The 23,365-nt window shown below is 39.8% G+C and overlaps 1 protein-coding gene across 1 annotated transcript in view; it reads left to right on the plus strand.

Annotated features, from left to right (window-relative positions):
- Positions 1-23,365, plus strand: part of LOC142588471 (uncharacterized) — a 334,812-nt gene that overhangs the window by 273,943 nt on the left and 37,504 nt on the right. Inside the window, exon 40 of the mRNA XM_075700246.1 lies at positions 20,754-20,846. Coding sequence (XP_075556361.1) covers positions 20,754-20,846 — 93 coding nt within the window. The remainder of the gene's footprint in view (positions 1-20,753; positions 20,847-23,365) is intronic.

Here is a 23,365-nt window from a genome sequence, read left to right on the forward strand (position 1 = left end):
GTCATGCTGTTTTGCTAAGAGTGGTTTGTGAACAGGATGCTTCCTGTCCAAATTCAACTTGTTTTTCATAAAGCACAAATTTAAATATACTTTACTTCTAATAGTCATCTTTTGTGAGATGTCTGGGACATCTTGTTCCTAAAAGAAGCATTAGCAGCTACAGCACATAGGTTGGAATGGTTTAAATTTCATTTTATAGCTCAAGTATTTGTTGCAAATGGAACGTGCTGCATGGTTTTTATGCAATTTCGATCAACTACAATTATATGCCATATTGTGCTTAATGCTTTTATGCTTACTGAGTGTCAGCATAGCTTTTGACCTGACACTCAGGTAAGCAGAATCCTATAACTGTCTGTTTTTTATATCAGTATGTGAGGTAATACTATCTATTTGTGTTGTAATTCTGTCTCTGATCCAAGTGACATACTGTTCGGTTATGATTATGCCATGCTTGATTTTTGTAGTGTTAGAAATGCTGTTAGACAAACAGTTAGATAGAAGAGGCAAGATATTGAGAAAACTCATACAACTGTTTGTTGTGCTTCCCTGTATTTGTACCTAATAGTGTGATATTTTTGCAGATATGCTAATTCACTTACAAAAATAGCAGCTCTTGTCAGATGCACCATGATGATCGATCTTTGGTAGATCTTGTAGATACATTTCTTGTTTCTCTTAACTTTTTACACATTGTGTAATCTATCTTAGGCTGCAATTACTGAATGTAAGTCCGAATAGAGATTTAAACAAGCGAAGCAAAGTATTCCTTTTGGTGCAAATCTGCATTTTATTATTTTTTAGCTACTTTATTAATTAGTCATTTATTTAACTATAATACCCTCTTGACCCATTGGGAATTACTCCTGAGGTGGGTATGTAAGTGTACAAAAATATTAAACAAATAATTGTAGTAGTGCAGTAGAACTAACACACAGAAAACAAGATGCAGTTGTATTGGCTGCATTGAAGGAAGATATGGCTTTAGCGCACCTGGTGATGGGGGAAGGCATTTCCTGCACATATAGGGGAAAAAAAGTTTTTAAAATGATTTTGCACAGCAGAAGCAAATAGACACTTTATTTAGGTAATTCATATGCTATGACACACATGGTAGCAATGAAAAGCCTCAATGAAAAAACCTCGCATTCTAAAAATTTGCCGAGGAATTGAGAGCTGTGCAGATATAATTATTGTGAGACCTTTAGTTACCCTTTGAATACTAATTGAATATATAATTTAATTATATTTTTATTTTTATTTCCAAGTTGTTCATGGTAGTCGCAGCATAGCATTGAGTTTAGGAAATAGTTTTCATCTGGATACTGTAGTTCTTTACAGCATCTAGATGTACCTAAGCTGTTTGAACTGAATGTCACTTAGAATAAAAAAGGATGAAGGCTGCTAAAAGAGTGGGATGGGCGTGTGTTGCTACAAACTATTTATTTTAGCAGTATTTTTTTTTAAATTTCACCTATTTGCATAGCTGAAATGAATAAAGTGACATGTGCACTAATAAAGGCAAGTGCCAGCAGGCACTTGCCTTCATTTGAAACAGAACTATATACTGCTAAATAATAAAATAATTAATGAGGTTTAACATGACTGATTAGGGGTGCCATGGGGTGTCTGGAATAATTTGTCACCTGGCTTTCTTAAACATGCTCAGAAATACATAGGTATTCTTTCATTCTGCTCTCACCAAATGTGGCCTTTTCGCCTAAGATTTGACCCCACAAGGTCATGTCCACCAACAGAATGACATAGTCACTGAGCCACCATTGTACTGCTCATTGATGTGTTTGGTTGTTTGAAGTGAAAGCTGTAATCATGTGTGAAGAAAAATAATGACATACAGGTATGACTACTTGGATAGGGTCACTGTCAGAAGAGTTCATCCAGACAGCCAGGCAGGAGGTAGTTGCATGAGAAAATTTGGTGTGGGGGCGGAGGTGAAGGCAGAGGGGGGGGGGGGGGGGGCTTGACTCCCATCCCCTCTGTATAAGTAAAAGAATGTCATCTTAATATTGGAATTTAGGTTAGGTGTGAGCTCTGCAGTGTTGTCTTTCAAAAGCTAATTGCACTGAAAAATTTCCTGAAGTTCATTTTATGCTTACATCAACAGGTTAGATAATAAGCTTTTTTCAATAAATTTTCTTGAAGCTAAGGGGTTTTGGATGGCACCAGATGCCCTGTTAGAAAAGCCAGATTTATTTATGTTGAGCATGAATTGTTGTATTTCATCAATACTGTTAAGATTCTGAAAATTAATTGTCTGTTATTCTTTTCTTGAGGTTATTTGACTGCCTTTGGCGTATTTTCTCTGATTTGATTTTTGCAATGGCTTGTCAAGTCAAATAAATCACACCTTCAACATCCCACCTGTAAGTAATAAAAGCAAGTATACAGTAGACTTCTGGTAATTCGACTTGGGTTAATTCGTGTATTCGGTTAATTTGATCCTGACCGAAGGTCCCCACCAGCGCCAATACATTTCTATAGGCCCAAACTTCCGTTATTTCAATCTCAAAGTTTGCCTTCGCCAGATAATTCGAACTTGACAGGTCAGTTTCTTTGCAATACAGCCGCATAATGCGGCGAAACATGCCATGAATGGAAAGGGGCCACTGTCATGGGAAAAGTAGGCGTTTCTTATACAGGCGCGCACATGCTGTCTCCGGTCACAGTACGAGCACCTAGATGCCTAATAAGCATACTGGCCACCATTCAGAGCTGTTTCTGATGTTGCTGTGGTGATCTGAGCCCTCATTTTGCACGCCATGCGTGTCTCGTATTTGAGACCGTTAACATGGCCTAGTACGCATTCCTTAACTATAAGTGCATGCACGTGCCCTGCACCGAGAAGCGGAGAACAATCATCTGTGTTTTGGGAATGCTAGCAAAAAAGAAGGTGGTTAAAAAAAAGAAAGAAACCTCGGAAAGTCGATAGGACGTTTAAAACCATCAAATGAGCGGGGGTCCATCTAAAACTGTAAAGGCCTGCCAGTAAACTTAGGCCTGAAGTACATGTTACTTGACTAATCAGTTCATATTGCTCAGTAGACCATAAATGTGGTCACTTAGTGCAAACAAGGAAGGATGGAAGGGAGCAAGTGTAGTGCCAACTTCTGGCTATTTATTCTATATTGTACAACATTTAATATCACATGAAAGCAAATGCACAACATACAGAACAGCTTCAATCGCTAAACAACCTAATTACATCCAGCTAGCAAAAAACCTTTTTTTCTGCATGCAAAAGTAAAACTGATGTGTCGCTAATACAAGACGAACCTCTCTCTTTAATCTGAAATGCCTCTAACAATTCACATGCCGTGGTGTCCCAGCTTTTTCCAAGAATCCGTATCTTGTCCAGTCAGTGCTTACATGGATGGGAATTGCAATGCTTAGGCAAACGTTCTCCGTCTTTACCTTTCAGTGACAGTTCATGTTCCCATGCATGCTGATTTATGCATTGCCCAGTCTGGCCGACATATGTTTCGCCGCAAGACAACGGAAACTCATGCATGACTCTGGTAGCACATTTTGTGTACGGATTGGCTTGTATTTTACAACTATGTTTCTTGCTCACATCAGAAAGAATGCAGGGACAGAGCTGGGTTTGCATGGTACAGAGATTACGACTGGCACCCCATGTCTCTTTGCAAACCTTCTTTAAGTTGTGGGTTACACGGTGCATATAAGGTAAGACCTCCGGCCTCACCGTTCTCTGCGCTTGCTCAGCCCTTCTCCTGTGTTCATCGCTCTTGAATTTCTGGAGGAGCGACTCGGCAACGACAGTAATTAGTGCGCGGGGAAACCCACTGGAAGGGCTGAAAAGGGCTGAGCAACACAGGAGAAATGCTGAGCAAGTGCAGAGAACGGTGCAGCTGGAGGTCCTACCTTATATGTCATCAGTCTTGTCTCATCAGTCACCCGTCTCATCAGTCTTGTGAACACTGCTACCACTGTCTTTAGACCGAATGGGATATACTTAAATTGAAATAGTCCACGAGAAAGCTGTTTTTTCTTTGGACGCTTCTTCCATAGGAATCTGCAAGTATCCTTTAGACAAATGCAGTTTTGAGAAATATCTCTTATTTGTCACTCTTGCTACTACCACGTCTATCCTGGGGATTGGTTCTGAGTCTGTTTTCAATACGTTGTTCAGACGTCTGAAGTCAACGCATACTCTGTTAGAACCGTCAGCTTTTTTAACCACCACTAATGGCGTGTTATAAGGAGAATTAGCCCATTCTATGATTCCTTGCCTCAACATCTCGTCTATCTCACTTTCAATCACTTCTTGCATTGCAAGAGGTAGTGGATATTGCTTTACATGCGCTGGTTCCTCTGTTGAACACTGTAGCTTGCACCGCACTACTTCTGTCCACCCGGGGAGATCTGAAAACACTTCCTCGGACTTGTGAATCAACCCTCTCAACTTCTCTACTTGTGTTGCCGTTAGGGATTGGTTCAACCTAACACTTTCTACCCCCATGGTCTTCTTATCGATATAACGGCACCTCCCCGTGGTCCTTCTCTTTGGCAATCACCATGCAAACTCTAGTCCTTTCCATGTTCTTCCCCTTTTCTATCTCCTTTCTCTCTTCATACTTTTTCAACATGTTGATGTGGAACACCTTCTTATGGTCCTGAACTGAGATATCATAGTCCAACTCATTTTTCTTTTGGGTAACCGTAAAAGGTCCCTTCCATTGCATAAGCATCTTATTATCTGTGGGCAGTAGTACCAACACCTTGTCTCCGGTTCTAACTTTCGGTGCGTTGCTTTGCAGTCATAATATTTCTTCTGTATCTGTTTCGCTTGCGCCAACTTCTCATGGGCCAATTAGCAGGTTGCCTCCAATCGGTTTCGGAGTTCTAGTACATCTGTGTATGTGGTCTTTTTCTCAATGTCCAATTCCTCTCTGAACCACAGCTCTTTCAGAATGGTTATTGGTCCTTTAACTGCTCTCCCGTATAGCATCTCACATGGGGAAAACCCTAAGCTCATGTGTGGCACTTCTCGGTAAGCGAACAAGAGGGCTGGCAGATACCTATCCCAGTCTTTTGGTCCTTCCTGACACATCCTCTTTATCATTGTCTTCAACGTTCCACTAAATCTCTCTACCAAACCGTTTGCCATCAGGTGGTATGAAGTGGTTAGCTTTTGATCTATGGACAACACTATTTACCTCCTTCATAACCTCCGATGTGAAATTCGAGCGTCTGTCGCTCAAAAGTTCCCTGGGCACGCCATACCGGGCAAACATTTCCAACAATGCTTCGGCCGCGAATGGTATCTACCGTTTGCAGCGTTGCAGCATCAGTGTACCCGGTAGCTACATCGACTAGCGTGAGCACATACCTATTTCCTTTTCTGGACACGGGACTAATAGGCCCTACAATATTAATCCCCACTCTGTGAAATCGCAGCTCAACAATGGCCATCTTTCCTAGAGGCACCTTTCCTACACGTCCCTTAGCCACCGGCTTTTGGCATACACCACATGATTTCATGTACCGTTTCACATCACTATGTGCCCCAATCCAAAAGAACTCTTCTGTGATCCTTTCTAACGTGTTCTTTATTCCTTGGTGACCTGCCATTACACTATTGTGCCCTATCTTCAGTACTGTGTCCCTCGGCTCCTTCAGGACCATCAACTTTAGTACTTCCCTACTTGAACTAAACACACACTTCCGCTACAATAGGTTATACTTCTTTATAAACTCCACTACTGTCCTACTCTTTCTTTTTTTTCGTACCAGTTCCCCTATCTTTAGTTCACACTTTCGTATTGACTCATCCAAGTTCTGTATTTCTTTAAATTCTGCTGCGGTTATATTTAATCCATTATTGGCTGAAACCTGCAATGGTGTCGGAGGTTTGGTACCACTACTGCTTGCTTATGTTTGTATTGCAGCCGCTACATCTGTCTCTTGCATCCCCTCTTTTTGCGCTTCTCAGTGTTCTTCAGGGTGTCTACCTACTGGGAAAACTGGGAATTCTCAGGGATTTTGAATAGTCTGGAAATACTCAGAGAAGACTCATGGAATTTGTGCTTCTATCAGGGAAAATTAGCTGTAATTTTATTGAAAGGGAACAAAAGTCGCGGTAATGCTGGCTCGAGTAACAAAGATAAATCGTAACCAATCTACTTTGACGCCGTGTCGTAGGCTGGAGGAGATGCCAGTGTACAGTCAACGACCGATTTTCCAGACGCCCGATAATTCTGACAGCTTCGCGGCACCTCCACGTACCCCATAGAGTCAACGTCTGACATTTTGGACGCAAGAACCCTTCTCCGTCCAATTTTCTGGACTTTTTGCCATGGCCAAGGTCCGAAATGGCATTAATCAAACAAAGACACCACCGCCGCCATTTTGATTACCTCGCCGCCTCGAACGGCGCTCTCGCACGCAATCCACTTGCAGCCGTAGTCACCATCGCGGCAGCTCTAGGCCCAGCTGCTTTGACGTTCGCTGTTACGCTTCTTGCCATTCGGTGCCGTGTTTTTCATTGAAAGAATTCGCCACTGTCAGCAATGCGACTACGCCTTTGTGGTCCTCGCTATTAGCTTCGAAGCTCGGAAAGCACGGCGAGTTGCATAAGGCAGTTTTCTGAAAGTTGTCTTTTGCCTTAGTACAGTAGTATTACGTAGTGAACCATATGCAAAAGTACTGCAGTGAAGCATAACAAGCGTCGGAAGGGGCAATTGTCACAGGACGCATTATGTATTCCTTAATTATACACGTGTACACTCGCCATCCCCTGTCCCAGTACGAGCACCGATATGCCTAATAAGTTTACTGGCATGCATTCAAAGCTTTTTTTGCTTGTGCTTGTGGCGATTTGAGCCCTTAAAGAGACCCTGAAATGATTTTGACGATTTTATACAAACATACGGAGTCAATAGAGTAGGTCCTTCTTATCATTAATTGACGCATCTAAGTGCTCCGCATAAAGCATGTAATTTATTATAAGGTTTTAAAAATGTACATCGCTGCCGATCGCAGCACACTGCTCGGTGGAATTTTCAGCCGTCCCTACCCATATGACATAAATCATCCAATTGAAGTCAGTAGGGCGAGCTATCCGATTGGCTGCCCAGGGCGTGTCATCGATAGTTTTTCCATCTTTATGATGAACGAATGATGTTTGTAATAGTTGCAATATTAGTTCATTTGTTTCTATAAAAAGAAAGTAACAGAAAGAGAATGCACAAGAACAATTTCCCGCTACACTTGAGCACCTCCAGCAGACAGCAAGCATTGTCTGCTTGTGTTACAACATGCTCCATTTTGACGAGAGCTCCGCGGTCAGAGTTGGTCTTAACCTTTTCGCGGGCATTATGATTCGACTTTGTTGCGTTGTGGATGGCAAACATAGCAATTGGCAATGTGTCATGCTGGGACATTGTGTCCTTCTGCAAGGCAGCAGACGAGCAGACTGGCTGCAGCGCATCGAACTTCCACTATCCGATCGGCGCCAGGATTTGCATGTTTGCGGCCGTCACTTTACACCAGAAGATTACTAATGCAATAGCGTTTTGCGAGTCCGGTATTAGGGTAAACGCAAGCACAAGGGGACAGGGCCTGGCCGTTTGACCCTGTCTTGCGCCTCGAGGGCTCGGCACGAGCCCTCGAGGCGCGAGCTGAAAGTACAGTCTTTATTTCATGCTGTGCACAACGTTGGTAGTAGAAGTGTTCCAACAGCAATTTTTAACAGTTTGTCGAAAAGCTGTTGATCAAATTGATTGATATTTTCGCACCCAGTAAGGAAATTGTTTATTCTGTTGGTTTGTAGTGAGAAACCTGGAAGACTCTCTGCAATCATCCCTATCATCACACCAAATTGCTCTTTGAATCATGCAGTCTAATATAGATTTTCATTAGTGGTAGTTTTTTTTTCACCTTGGAGTTGTCATCAATGTAATTCAGCAAAATGGTTATTGGACTGGTGAGAGCGACGCATTCTGGTGCATCTTTGAAGGCTACTTGCCCTTGCCCTGTGCTTGTTTAAATTTCCCATTGGGGTTTTGGCTGTGTGTAGGTATGTCGTAGAGGATAACTAAGTGCTGGTAATTGAATACATTTATTGCCATGAAAGGTGGGAGCTGTAGTGAGCCTGACTAGTGGTGAAAAGCAACCAATACAGACAGAGTGAGGTGCAACTCTAAGCTGGCAACTGTCAAAGGGGAATGAAGCTAAACATTGAAACAATCTAGATTGCTCTGTTGCACTTCTAGAAACCTTGCATCATTTGCTTTATGCCTAGTTGCAGCAAAAATAGTGACTGAAGGGCCGGTAGAGTTCTAGAATTCAAATTTCCTGCAATGAGCAGAGATTCACATGCAACATGTACTGGCAATCACAAAGGTTATACTCTGCCAGGCTCTACTGACTGCTTCGAGTTACAAGCCTGCACAGAGATGGTGGCATACACCTGCATACAAATAGAGCCTGCAGTACAGTGTGAAGTGGTAGAGCTCATCTGTTGAATAATGTAAGTAAAATTGATGAAACTGCAGTTTATTTAACTTTTTGTTTATCACTGGTTGACTAGTTCCCTCATAATAAACTGGACAAGTTATGTCAAGAGAGCTGGCACCATACTTTCACAGTGGCAGCACCAATCCTGTTACATTTACATAATTTTCTTATTTACAAAAACTTTGTTATCTGTAGAAGTGATGCTTTGCATACCTTCAAACACTTTAGCCTGAATCGATATTTGCCTTTAGTCTCCTTTAAGGGTGGGTGATGCAAAAATAAAAAGTTTAGTATGACAACACATCATTTGTTCGAGTGTGATGAGCACTGCTCTGCACTTGCTATGACATCCACTGCAGCAACAAAAATGACAAGAGGCTCTCAGAAAGCTTCGAGGGGAATCAAGGGCAACTTTCATTTCTTGACAGCTTCAGTGGTACGGAATTCTTGCAAAGGGGAAGTTAATTCAAGAAGCGACAACTCTTCATGTTTAGTATATATTTAAACTGTGTTAAGAGTTACCAACTTTGTTACCTTTACTAACATGCGGTTGAGCTCCGGTTTGAGGGTAACGGGAACTTAAAAATATTATTCACAAGTGATTGTGGAAGTAGAAAGTACATTCTCTTTCAGAAGAAAGCAGAAGTCAACTACTTCCACTTCTTAAGAATTTGCACGTAATATGCTAACTGTTGTGTGCATGCTTTAATGGCATTATTTATGCATCTTTAAAAATATAATTGGACATCCACATCCTTTTTGTAATAAAGACATTTTGTTGAACAAAAGGTCATGTTGTAAGGCCTATTAATGAGCATCATCCTATTATTTAATCGATATCAGAGGTGCAGCAGCTGTTTAGCATAGGCATAGTCTTAACTTTCTAGAGTGGCTTGCTTAACCATGTTTGGTTGCACGTGTAACCATATGTTCTGCTTCACACATTAGTGTGTGGTATGGATGTGCTGCATAACACCGGTGGATTCACTTTCCCAGATGAAAATGGCTCTAACTAGATGAGCAGCTGCTTTTATCAATTTGGGTACGCTGCTTGCATTCATCAGCGGCAACAAATGTACCAGTGGTGAGCAAAGAAGGCAGATCCCGTCTTCCTGCTGCCATCACGTACAGACATCGCAGCATGCTCTTCAAATATTACACTCTGGAGGATTAGTATGTCTTATTGACTGTTTTTGCTTGAACTGGCAGAGTCAAGAGCTGAGGAAAGCATCTTGGAAGACAACAAGATCTGGAAATCTCTTCATCAGCAATGTAACTGCAATGAAGACTTCAGTTGTGCTTCTGTGAAGCAACAAAGAAAATCACCTAGTCACTACGACAGTTTTGAACCTTATATTGGCATTTCTAGTGGTAGAAATGCAAACGAAAAGAAACATAATTTAAGCACAGCAGCAGTGATGTCAAATGATGCTGTCATTTCATTCCCAGAAAGTGTAATTGTTAAACTGTTGCTAGCATCTGGTGCCACCACAGACTCCATGTTTAGGAACACCTTGGCAACTAAACCTATTGGTGATATCATTGAGGATAAGATGCAGCAGAGCATTAGAACTGAACCTGTAAATTACGTCCTAGTCATATTTATAAACCACAGTGTCCAGTTAAAATCATCTGAGGAACATGCAATGCATTATGGCATATATTCAGGCATATTTTCCAGTTCTGCATTGATTGAGGATGAAGTTGTTTTTGTTCCTTGCATAGAAGTACAATTAGCTGTGCTGCTTGACTTCTTTAGACATCTTCCAAAGCCTTTTTCATGTGTCGTTGAAGACATAGGGCTGCATAAAATTTGTTGCATAAGGGATCATCATAACAGTCGATTTCTTGGAAATGAACTGCAAAGAAGTCATCAAGCAGGCGGGAATATAGAAAAACCAAATTCTATGTTTAATGCTGAGAACATCACCATCCTTCAGGTGCCTGGTGTCCTTTTGCCATGTTGCCTTGAACTTGCTACAGCATCAAGTAGTTCATCTCAAAAGCATATTTCTATGAGCAGCTTTATTCACGGTGATAAAGGAATGTTGTTGTCGCCAGCAGATGGTTTGTCCAAAAAGCAGGTTTCTGATACATGTGTAACTTGCAAGGCTGTAGTGGCAAATAATTTCAAAACAAGTAGTGACACTAGCTGCTTTACATTGGGCAGTTCCAACGGATTTGTTCAAGATTTGAGCTTGTGTTCAAAAGAGGAATGCCATGGTGAACCCCAATGTTCAGAATCCACTCTTCCATGTGACGCTTCAAAGGCTTTTGCTGAATCAAAGCAAGTTACTGGTGAAGGCATGGAGGAAAATCTTGATGGCCGGTTTACCTTTGAGCACTGTAATGATTTACTATTATATGAGGGTGACAAAGGTAGGCGCTCTGTGCAGTGGACTGACAGACAGAAACTGGAAAGTGATGGTGGAAACATTTGCATGTGTACATCTAAATCTGTGTTGGATATTGATTGGAGTGAAGAGGCAGAACAGTGGTGCTCAGATGGAACTTCTTCAAGTGGAGCTACACAAGAAAATATTGCACAGAGAATTCTGGTGGAACTAAGAAGCTTGTCTCATTCGCTGCTTGATGTATTCGACATCATTCAAAGGACTCCTCCTCTGACTAAAAGGACATTTTTACTTCCACGAGAACTTCTTTGTCAGCACAAAGTCTTGCATGCTTCAACTTCCAGTCTAGAATCTTGCCCCTTGGCACAGTCCGAATGTTTTCGTCTGAATGATGATGGTGTTAGTGACACTAAAAAAAGAAGGAAGAAAAAAAAGAAAACTACAGTGTAAAGGGTGCACTTTAGTACATTGTATTAGTTGCTTAAATTATGCACTACATTAAGCATAAAACTATCAATTTATATCTGTCTGTTTTCTTCATTTTCAAATTCGAAAAAAAATTTTTTATTTAGCCTAAGCAATTGTGTTCTCGTGTTCAAGGAAGCATACCGTGTGACCCAGCTAACGTTAGCCAAGCTGTTCAAAGGGAAAAAAAAAAGATATATAAAATGCACCACAATATACAACTATAAGACCTATGGTGCTCCACCATCAGAGGTCTGATGACCGACCACCATAGGTATTAAAATCATATCTTGCACCGTGTTTTTTCAATATATTTTTTTTAACAGCTTGGCTGACGTTAGCTCGGACATCCTATATATCAGCACTCGTTTATCTAATACTTGCTTTGGGACCTAATTTATATATTGAAAAGGATATGTATGAAGTAAAAATATTGCAATTAAAAATGACTTGCACCTTGGGAAAAATTAAATTCTTGATGTGCATATCGAAATTTGCGCCATGTCGTATTTATCCCATTTTTGCCATGGTGCTTACAAGAAATGGTGTGTTCCATTAAGCAATCTTATATGGGTTAACAATCTTTTAAATTGAACGGTTTCATTACTGACTGTTCTCGCCTATTCATATACACGTGACTTTTGTATTAACTATCAATTCAAATTCAGCAAGTTCTACTTACACATGTTTTTTTCTAATTGTGAAGCTGGCTTTCCTGCAAGGCAAGTGCCAAGCTAATGGCACCATAGCCAATTTATAAATTAGCACATATGTATTGTCAGCTGCAGTGTTTTATAAGCATTAAGGGAAAGATGGTGTCTCTTCTCAAAAAGTCACATGCAGCAAAGTATGCATTGTTTTCACTTTGTCTTCATTTTGAATGATGACCTGAGCCACCATTAATGGGGCAAAAGTGCAGTATGCAGAAGCATACCTGGAAATTATGAAAATGGCCTCTTAAATTCTACTGTGCTGACTCTTTCAAAAGTTTTTTCATTGAACGCTGCTGTTTAGAGTTTTCATGCAGGCTTTATTGTCTACAGTGAACTCTCTTTAAATGGAACCTCAAGGGACCAGGAAAATTTGTTCCGTTTATCAGAAGTTTTATTTACTGCGAGACATTGGCCAGAGAGCATTGCATGAATACAAAATCAACTAACCATGAGAATGGTGTTTCATTTAAGTGGCAGTTCCGTTTAAGCAATTTCCATTTATTGAGATTACACTGTACTTGCATTGAGAGCATGGTAGAGTTTGTTCATAAGTGCTTTGATGTCAACTTTTTTATGTGGGCTATGGTGATTCTCATAACAAAGTAATTAATAATGTAATTAAAAAAAAATTCAGACTTCAACAGTTTCTTTCCGCACGTTGAGTTTGCTTTTACGTTTTTGGCTAGAGGGTAAGTGCAAATTGTCAATGCAATTTACATTTGCTTAGTTCACTTTATATGCCTACCACTGTGTGAATATTTAATTTGATTCCTTGTCATAGCTTCCTGTAAAAGCAAGTAAAGCTTAGGTAAAGCTTAAACTAAATTGACCAAGACAGCAGCCTGAAAAGCAAGTTGCATTTGACAGCTTGAAGTTACTATGCTAAATTAGAATGCAGCAGTGGTGCAAATATTGCAGCTCCAATGACACCTTGCGCCAAACAGGACAATGACACCTTGTGCCAGACAGGAGCAACATTCTGTTATTCAATCTTTGAACTGTGGAAGGGCCAAACCTACCAAAATTTATTGAATGCAGGTGCAGCACAGTGAAGAATGCCTGTCACTGCTACAGCTCTATTGTGGGTTAGGAAATTCCAGAATGGTGCTACTTCTGTAAGAGACTCGCCAGAAGCCCGAGGTGGTTGCATTGCTGGAAGTTGGCAAAAGAAAATTGGCACGTAATATTAAATAATATAAATGAAACTGGGAGTCTTTATGCCTATATGTAGGACATAGACACCAGTCCTATACATGCATGTCTTCTCATTAACCACCTTTGATGAACAGCCAAGTAAAAAGGTAGTATGCTGCAAACAGGCGCTATGCTTAAACATAGCACTTGACCCTATACAGCTTGTTCTATAGTTGCTGCCATGTGGGGCCGGTCTTTTGACCACTTTGCCCTTTCATATTTACACAACTGTACTGATTTTAGTTTTCTTCACGCTTTAATGTGGCTCTGGGAGGCAAGTTTTTCAAGTTTCATGCAAAGGTGCAACCGCTGCTGCATGCATGGCTGCACTTGAGGACAAACAAGTATTTTTCTCCCGGTATTCTTGGACTTCCAAACCACTGGAACAATTGTGTTTAACGTAAGGGGGACTGTGTATGAAGTGATCCCATGCCCTTTGCATACAGTATATTCCACAATAAAAATGAATATTCAAGGTTCTAATTTGAACCAGCTCTATACATCTCCACTTTTAAGGCATCTCTGGTGTCATCTATTCCTGCTTATTGCTGTTTATGCACACTCTATCAAACTTTGCAGTAGGAAAGGGGTTATTGCTACACCTGCAATGTATGGAACATTCTAGACTACGGGGCACAACAGTTTCATCCTGTACTCGTTTGGATAGTATCAGTTCTTGGTGCACGTGTGTCTAACACATGTACAGAAATTTTGGTGTCTTTAATATTTGCACCACTGTTTCCTCATAACTGGTTGTTTGGCATCAGACTTGCACAGGGCTTATGAGCTGAATGCACTTCAGTGTTGTTTTTTCAGATAATGACTATAACAAATAACTGGGGTGCCATATAATATCTGAGGGCATGCTTATGTTTCCTGCTTTATCATCGTGCTATTGACTGAACTAGGTAGACAAGGCTCTTTTTTTTTTCTTCATTGCATAAAGGCCAGCCAAAGCATGAAAGTTGGATCATAATATTTGTTGATGCATATTTATTCTTCAAGAGGACATTGGCCACTGCTGTGATATAGGTCTGATCAGCCAGGTGTTGTTTCTACAGCATGTGTGTTTTCTCTGAAAGCAGTGGCAGCTATTATGGGTTCGTGCTGGAGGTATTGAATGTCATACTCCCATGCATTATTGCTATGAGGTCCATGCTATAATGTGACATTTGTTGTAACACAAAAATATGTTACTGTAAATGTAGAAATAAATAGGCAGGCTGTCGTCAATGGAGGCTAAATAATGCACAAATAGTAAATTATGACTTATTTGGCTGCTTTTTCACACGAGCTCATTTGAGCTTTGCCATTATTTGATCCCCATAAGCAGAAATCTCTGTTTATGCACTAACACAATTTTATATTGTATTGACGTAAGATATATCTGCAAAAGGTACATATACTAATATATACAGTAGATTCATAATAATTCAGAAGCTGGCCATTGTATAAGTTATAACTTATGCAAAGATTACGTCAGAACATTTTTGGCTTAGGAATAATCCAAATGTGCCTACGTTTGGTATTCAGGCTGGCATTTATCTTGACGAGCACCACTACAAAACAGTATACCTGTTCTAATTGTACTCGTATATCTGTTTGAACACAGCTGCATGTGTATTTTTGTAGTGCCAGTAACCCATACTTCTTCTTCGGACTGTATTTTATTGGGCTCAGTGTAATTTAACTTTTCATAATTCAAAACAAGATGTGCACTTCATAGGAGTTTTAAATAGTCTGAGTCAACAGTATGTTGTTTTTTTAGTCTGTCTTTGAACCAGGCAAGATATTCAAGCAGGAGCTGAGACTTACTATGTTGCTGTGACCCATATGCATTTGTGGCTTTACGTTGCAAATGGAGTAGCCCAATTATATTTGGGATCTGAAAATTCTGTCGAGCTAAACTTGTGTTCTATGCACTTATGCATCATGCTGTAAACATCATCTGTGGAGTTACTCAGGCTAAAGCTGGCAGTCTCATAGTGCATATCACATGCTGAAACTGTTATTTATTGCTAAATTACTGAAAATTTTGAGTCCTTCTGGCTCACTTTTTTCTAGTTTGGCTTTTGAGACATTTGATAGACAGTTGAATATTCTTGTAGCTGCCTCATATGGTTTTGCACAAGGAAGGTAAATAACCTATTGCTGTCACATGATGAGCCACACCTGGCATGTAAGAAAGTTGGTTCATGTGAGATGTTAAATGGGCACCTGCCATGTGTGGGCTCATTCCTGCAGAAATTTTTCTTAAATGATTTTCTTTTGTTGGTGGCCTGTGGCCAGCCCTTAAGGAACCTTTTTGAGCACTTTGAATACTTATTCATTATGCATTGTAGGCCTTTTTCATGGAGAAGGGCATAATGCAGTGCAATTAGTGAATCAGGTGTGTGTTGTTGCAGTGCACTCAAAATACGGCACTCTTACCTCTACTCATGTTTTTATGTAAGTAACTTGCTTGATGTCAGTAGACCTGAAAAGGATTTCAGTGTGTGATCTGAAAATTCCATTAGAGCGGATAAACGGTATTCCTCGATGAGAGAAGGCACAAGTTTCCTTTGGCAGGGCCAACTACTCTTTTCCATGCTATGTGTTGTCATATACATCTATCTTGAGAATTTTTTAAAAATATAACTAAAAGGACGGATGACAGAGGAACAACAGAACAAGGCATTTACTTGCAACTGAAGAATTTATTGGCGAAGCTTCATATAGTATATATACACAGAAGTGATTGTGTAAGCGGAGCAAAGCAGGAAAAAAATTACGGATTAAAAAATCAAGACGTTATACCAATACCTAATTGTTAAGAAGCCTGAAAGTTGAAGCCAAGCATGCACATATCCTAGCAATCGAGAAATGCAAATTCTTTATCATGTAGCATGAAAGAAGGATGGCTGACACAAGCATTTCCTTTTTTTATAATATGGGAAGTCTTTGCTAATTCTTGTAAAAGCTGTTTATTGCTTCTGAAAACGACCTCTGTTTCATTAAACATGATACAGCACCTGCACTCTCTGCTGTAGGCTGCCAGATGTGATGTCTCAGATGAATTTTGTGGTGCCTAATGCCCCTTTAGACGTATATTGGTACAATGGCCAGATTGCTCAGTGACTTTCTCATCCATCTTTTTATTGCACTTCAAGAAGTTATCTAGATGAATGTCAACCAGCTAACCTGCTTGTCTATCTTTCTGTCATATACATAACTGAAATGCTAGGTGAAACTGCTTTTTTGGGTTGAAGCATCTTTTCTATTGTAGGAAGTGAGTTGAGCAACTTGTTAGTGACTTAGAATCAAAAGAAAAAAGAAGTGCCATCTGCAGATCTCCAGTACATAAAGGGGTTAGACAGAAGGCCACATTTTATTGACAAGAATCCTATAAGTAACAGCAAACATTGTACATTGTCTCGCATAGTAAGGTGAAAAATTTGAGGAAGGAGACGGCCTCCTACTGTGAGACCTGGAGTAAAAACCTCAGCCTTCACTTTGTACATGTTTCAAATATATCATACCCTGGTGAATGACTAATAAGCTTTAGAATGCAGTGGGGGGGAAACTGTACATATAAAGTGTTCATCAAGCGTTTATGCACAGGAATGGTATTTTTCATAATATCCGTAGTAGCTGAAATAGCTCTTGACTGAAATGACTGAGAAGGGAGTATATATAAATGACTGCGAAGCATTAAAATGCTGCACTCTTGTAACTTCTTGTGAGATAAACATTTCTTTGTTTCTTTCTTTACGGAGTTATTGCTTGCCATCTTTATTACCATATTTTCAAGTAAATTTTTTTATGAAAAGCATTAAAGCAAAAAAAGTTATTAATTTTGCACTGAGACCATGGCAAATTAACTGTTGCAATACCTTGTTACATGGTTATTATGGGTAGTGCACATTTTTATTGTGTCATCTCAATGTCTAAAATTATCTATTGTTGCTTGAGCATTCACCTTCACTTTATTTCCTGATGTGGCTATTGTTGTGCCATATTGGGGGAGAATAAAACGAAAGGTAAAGAAAAGACCCAATGACATTATTTATACTGGAGTGTTGCAATTACTTCATTGAGACAGTCTATCTGCTTCATATGCAGCTTAATAATTTCTATAGAATACAGGTAAATGTATTTAATTCCCCGAAATATTTCATTATGCTGTCTGTCCTTGGTAAAGGTGTGCAAAATAACAGGTAATGTATAATTTTCACCACTCATGCTGTGACACTCATTTGTTTAAGTTGCCATTACATAAATCACACACTTAGTGTTCTTATTTTACCAGTTAGTATGGTGCAACTACCTGAGCTTTTCAAAATTTTTACTTAGTATATGTGAAAGTTAGCTTTAGCACACATTTTCATGCATGTAAAAATTGAAGCTCCTACTTGGCCACTTTCATTCAAGCACATTCTGAATTAGAAGTTCTGTACTCTTGAGTTTACAATGCAACTGAATTTTTTGTTTTGTTTTGTACTTTGTGTTATACTCACACATCACTTGTTTATTTGTTGGTGGTTTTACAGCATCCAAGAAGCAAAAGAAACGTGGCAAGAAGCGCTCTAAAAACTAGTAAATCCATTTCAGAGTGAAAAAAAGACAGCTACCAGTCATAAAATAAGCGCATCAACAATTTCATCGCTCATTGTCTCAACCTGCAAAGGAACATTTCTCTTCAGTATCTTTATTTCATCACCTTTTTTTCAATCTGCACCATCTGCACCATCTATACTGCACTGCTTTATGCTACTGCCACCCTAAATAAATAAAGCACAGCAGCAACTTCTCACTTGCTAACGAATATGGCAGCAAACACAATTGATAATGGGCAGTGCGAGGCTCCTTCAGATAGTAAGGAGGCACCTGGAGGTGTTGTAGTGTCAGTGCTGGAAGTGCCTGATGGACAAACTCGGGAAGCCGCTCCAAAACCAACCTTCAAGCGATTTGAAGATCTTCCTGAAATGGTGGAAATGCTAAGCCCTCTGCATCCTGATGATGATGGTGACAAAACTGATGTCGAAAACTTGAGTGACCATGAGACTATGGACACTGCTGACCAGAGAACAGTATTGGTTGATAAGGAAGAGGATTCTGGTGATGAAAATAAGACAGATGTGGAAGACCTTGATGTGGAATCAGTGAGGCGTCAGGCTATGCCTCGGGATAGTTCTGCTCGAAATGCAGAAGGCAGCAAGAACACAGCAAAGCGATTTATTGAAGAGGTGCAGCTGGATAATTTGGAATGTAAAGAAATTTCAGGTGAAAGCAAATGGCTTCAAAATGAGAGCAATCACATTGGCCAGAAGCCAACACACAGCAGGCAGAGATCACATTCACAGCCTTGCTCTTTGTCGTCCCCAGGTACATTTGAAGCTTGCCAGTCACCACGATCAGCTTCTTCAGAAAGTGAATTTGCCAATTTGTCGGCCCATGTCCGTGCTGTGCTCGGGGAACTGGATGTTCGGTCACAAAAGTATAAAATCTCTAGTGAAGTAAAAAGGAGCAAGCTCCGATGTCCAAGCTCTGGCTTGCCTTATCGTCTGACGAGCCGTAATGATCAGGAACGCTTGCTGAGGAAATTCTTTGTTGAAGAAGACGTAGGCTCTTTGACAGATGAAGGGGAGCTTGTTATCATGCCTGAGCCAAGGAGCCCTACATGCCGACTGATGGCAGGCCTGGAAGAACTTGATGTGGGCTCTGAAGGAACGGACATCGAAGACTTGGCTGTGGAGCCCCACAACTCCATTGGCAGTGGAGGAGGTCAGCTGCCACTTTGCTCCTTTTAAACTCTGACCACATTCTTGCTTTTCTGCTTCACCTACTAAACTCTGTGGCTTGCTCGTGTTTATCTAACAGACTGAGAGTAAGCTCGTGCTTCTGAGGCGAAACCACTTCCAAAGGGAATTAATAATACTTTGTCCTTTTAATTTTCAGCCTTGCCACTCATGGGTTAGTGCAGGGGTTCTTTGTCTCAAGCTCTTTCTGTGCATTATGGTTGTCTGCCCTGTCCTTCTCACTCTTTACTAATGCAAATTTGCACATATGTTTCACCAAATACTAATTTCAGCATTGCAGTGATGTATATGTCAGTTATTTGGTGCCAAAAGCATGAAAGTATGGATTCACTATGGAAACGTTGTTTTGTCTTTCATTAAAATTAACTTATGAAGAAACTTATCTGAATATTTGTACAGTCAACCTTCTGACACCAAAGCTTTAATATTGCTTGTCTGGCCTTATTAATAAGGCACTGAAAAGATTGTAAGGCTACCTTGAGCTGTGCATGGAATATTTGTTCTACAAAAAGATAGCTTAGAGAGGCCGTTAAGCACTTGCCTTCCTCTGCACAAATCTTCCATGAGAATACGTTAATTTATCTTAGCAGTTTATTTTCGTCTAAATTTTTTATTACAACTGCTTGTCGCACTTGCTGAAATCTATCCCACTTACCCTGCCTATTATGTAATTAGAAGCTTCATAATAATATTACTTGATATAAATGTTAAACAAAATGCCTTCTGGAAGGGACACTGTGCTCAAACAGGCAAGTCAGCTGATAGTCTTGTGCCTGTGCTCTTTAACATCTGTAAAATATTTTATGTGTTGCCATCAGAAGCAAGGCATAAGATACTCCCTTTTCCTCTTTGCTCAAATAGGGTGTGTAATTGTTCAGTTTTATTTTAATGTGCATGTAGAAGACAAGGAGAAACACGAACTGAGGTAATTTTGGCACTGTGTTCCAAGTATGTACACTTTCACTACTATTGCCTGTGCATATGGCTGGCATGTCCAGAGCGATGAAGGTTAATCACAGTGAATAACCATATCCAATGAAACAGATTAAACTTGGAGCAGGTCGAAAACAACAGTCATCTATAAAATTGATGGTAGTTTAAAAATTATAAATACAGGAATGTTATTTTACTTGAATCTGTGTGCTCTACCATAATTATTCCTTTAGTAGTTTCTTTGCTTGTATGTCTGCCCTCTAGATGCTTCTATCCTTTCCCTATTTGCATGCTCTGTGTTGTCTTTTGCTAGTATTTGTGTTGAAATTCTTAACTGAGCATGTGGCTAATAAGCATTGTGCAGTGTTATCACATATAAAATGTCTTAAAATAACAAGCTCCACAGCCTTACTCTTAGCTGCATGCTTTAGCAACCAGTTCTAGTAAGTTGTGAATTTTCCTTTTTGCTTGCTCCAAAAGCAGCTTGTATTAGGATATTGCTATATTTGTGCATCATATTACAGCAGTTTACATACATTCAGAACTGTTGCAGAAACTAACGCCATGTAGCCTGTCTCAATGTAAAGGTGCCAGTATTCAACGGTATCATAGTAGCCATGTTCTGTGGATGCTGCTACTAATTTGATGCTGAACATATTTATTTTTCATTTGCCAGGTTAGCTGTAACCTATATACACAATTTATTGGTTGCAAGTTGTAGATGTGATTGTTAGGTTTTGTATGATGTTATGCCATAGCACTTCAGGGTGCTAAACCTGTTTGCCATTGTTGTACAGAATGGACTGAAACCGACCCAGATTCAGGAGAAGTGCGCCACATTATTAGCAAGACAACTCACACTACTGTGACATCGATGAAACCGGGTGAAGGTAAGTTGCTCTTTAAATGTTTATATTTTGATTAGTGTGCTTTTTTTTTGCCTGTTGCTTCGTGAAGTACAATTTTTCACTTCATTTTCATAGTAGGATCACAATATTCAATTGGAAATTTATTTCATTTCTGTTGTGCAAACTGGTAATAGTCATTTCAGCCTATTTTGAACATTTAAGCATAAAGAAATATTTTTTTTGAGTAGGTATAACCTAGGTAGGTTATTATTGCTGTAGATAACTAAGAGTGACATTCTTGGTGAATTTAGAGCCTCGTGCGGATTACGTGTTTAGTCACCTGCATGCCAAGGGGTACCTTGTTAGGGCATTGTTTTAATCACAGTGACAAACTTTTAAGAAAATTGCCTTTTTTTTTTGTCGTTATGGCTTGACAAGCTTTTTGTTTCTTTTCATTTCATTTCTTTGACTTGGCATACAGTCGTTGTTTTGTGAGAACTAAACTGTTACAGTGTCACTGCAACATATTTTCCACTCTCAACTTCACTGCACTAATCATAAACGCTTGTGGGTAGATGCGAGGCTGAAAGGTAAACTTTTGAACTGCCATGCTAATTTTAACAAAATGCGCCAGGTGGCTTTGTCTTCTTGTGGTTAGAACTTGTAGTAAATGTGACAACCCTAGCATAAATGCAAAAGAAGTTCTGCATATCCTATTGAGCAAATGAATGTGCCTCTTTAGGAAAACTATCGTTTAAAAATTACAATGTTAGATAACCTTTTTTTTTTAAATAAACATCTTCTGTGTGCCCTATTTGACAGAATAGGGGCAGCTGCTTGCAGTTTTATGCCTTCCTTTGTAGAAACCGTGTCACTTAAAAACAAACTGTTTTCTTGTTATTATGATGCAGAAGTGTATACCTTTTCTCACAATAGAAGCAATTTAGAAATTCGAAATGTGCATAGTCTTGTTTCTCACAAATTTTCAGCCTAAAAACAATCTTAAAAAATTTCTTATTGCAATTTCGAAACAATAATTTTCCTAGAAGTGTGAATAGACCAAAAGTGCAAACTGAGAAATATCTATTAAAAGATCTCAAAACATGCTGAAAGACATGCCACTGCCGAGTAAAGGAAGGCAAATTTTATTCTCTTCTGCCATGCAGATAATAACCAAACTTGGTGAGGAGCTCTTTATTTGCTTAGAAATCCAAAACAAACAAAATTGGAAAAAAAAATCTTAATTTTAGCCCCACATCCACCCCTTACTAGGGAAAGTTGTCTGAAATGGTTACTGATTTGAGATTATTTAATGTAATTGCATGTGTTGCGTTGTTACATGTGTTACATATTGCAGTTGTGCCTATGAATTTATTTTTTATTGCGATAGCAATTATATGGACACTCTAGGTGCATTTCTGTTGTCGCCGTGAGATTTGTATAAAGTCCAAGGATGATAAAATCGTTGCCTCGCACTGTGTGCTGTACGTTCAAGTGAAAGCGTGCCAGGGTGACCCGGCAATCAAGGCTAAATCTCGCGCGTGCAAGCGAGGGAATCGGGGAGGAGGTGCGCTGTCCTCCTTTGCGCGCAACAATCCGGGGGGCGGGGGGGGGGTCGCCGAGGTGGTTGCTGTATCTTGAAAGCCATCTGCGATAGAGACATAGTCTGGGTGCGTGCTGCGTTTTTGCGGCTTAGTTTGCGTTTCTACAAGACACAGCAGGAAGGTCAGTTTGCTCACTGTTGCTGCCATGCTTCCTCACTCTAGCATTTTGACAGCGAGTTTCTGCGGTCATCGAGTGAGATGTGTTAATGTTTCATAACTGAGGTTTTTTAGCGCACGAGAAGGGACGAAAGACAGTGGCGAGACGAGGGCACAGCGCTGTGTCCTCGTCTCGCCACTGTCTACGCTCTTTCATGTTAATGTTTGCTTGTGCATGCGTGTCACCAAGCTTGTTAATTTAGTTACTATGACTATGTTTACAAGTTTATATGACCGATAAAACTACTATCCTTACTTCGTATAGCTAGCTGTCCACTAATATGCTATCGCAATCGATGCTTTGCCTTTCGGGCGAAACTGCAACTTTTTTGATTGACTGCTTTTTCTTAATTTTCAGTATAAAGAAGTATTACTAGTTCTTCAATTACACATATTTAATTTAGCGTAATATTTTTTCAAGCTCACATATTGATATGTGCCATGTCAATACCATTGACAAGTTAATGTTATACTTAAGAAAGATGTATTAGTTTTGCTGACTGTACTTGTATTGTTTTGAGTGTCACCATCCATCTGAGGTGTTGTACCACAGTATTATGCTTCGTTAAGCATGGCTTCAGTTTCAATTACCTGTTGTTTTAAATTTTAAGGAGTTAATATTGTGTTTCTCTGTGCAAAGCAGTTTCAATTTTTTTACTTCTGTTGGCTGCCCTTATTGTAACAACATGGCATGGCATACACAGGTGCTATTTGATAACACAGTGCAACTACCTCCAGTCTTAGTGTGATCCTCTTAGTGAGTTCTTTTTACCTGTGTGCATCTTGTTAGTAAAAAAACCT

The sequence above is a fragment of the Dermacentor variabilis genome, chromosome 1, assembly GCF_050947875.1.
Source record: "Dermacentor variabilis isolate Ectoservices chromosome 1, ASM5094787v1, whole genome shotgun sequence".
Classification (NCBI taxonomy): Eukaryota; Metazoa; Arthropoda; class Arachnida; order Ixodida; family Ixodidae; genus Dermacentor; species Dermacentor variabilis.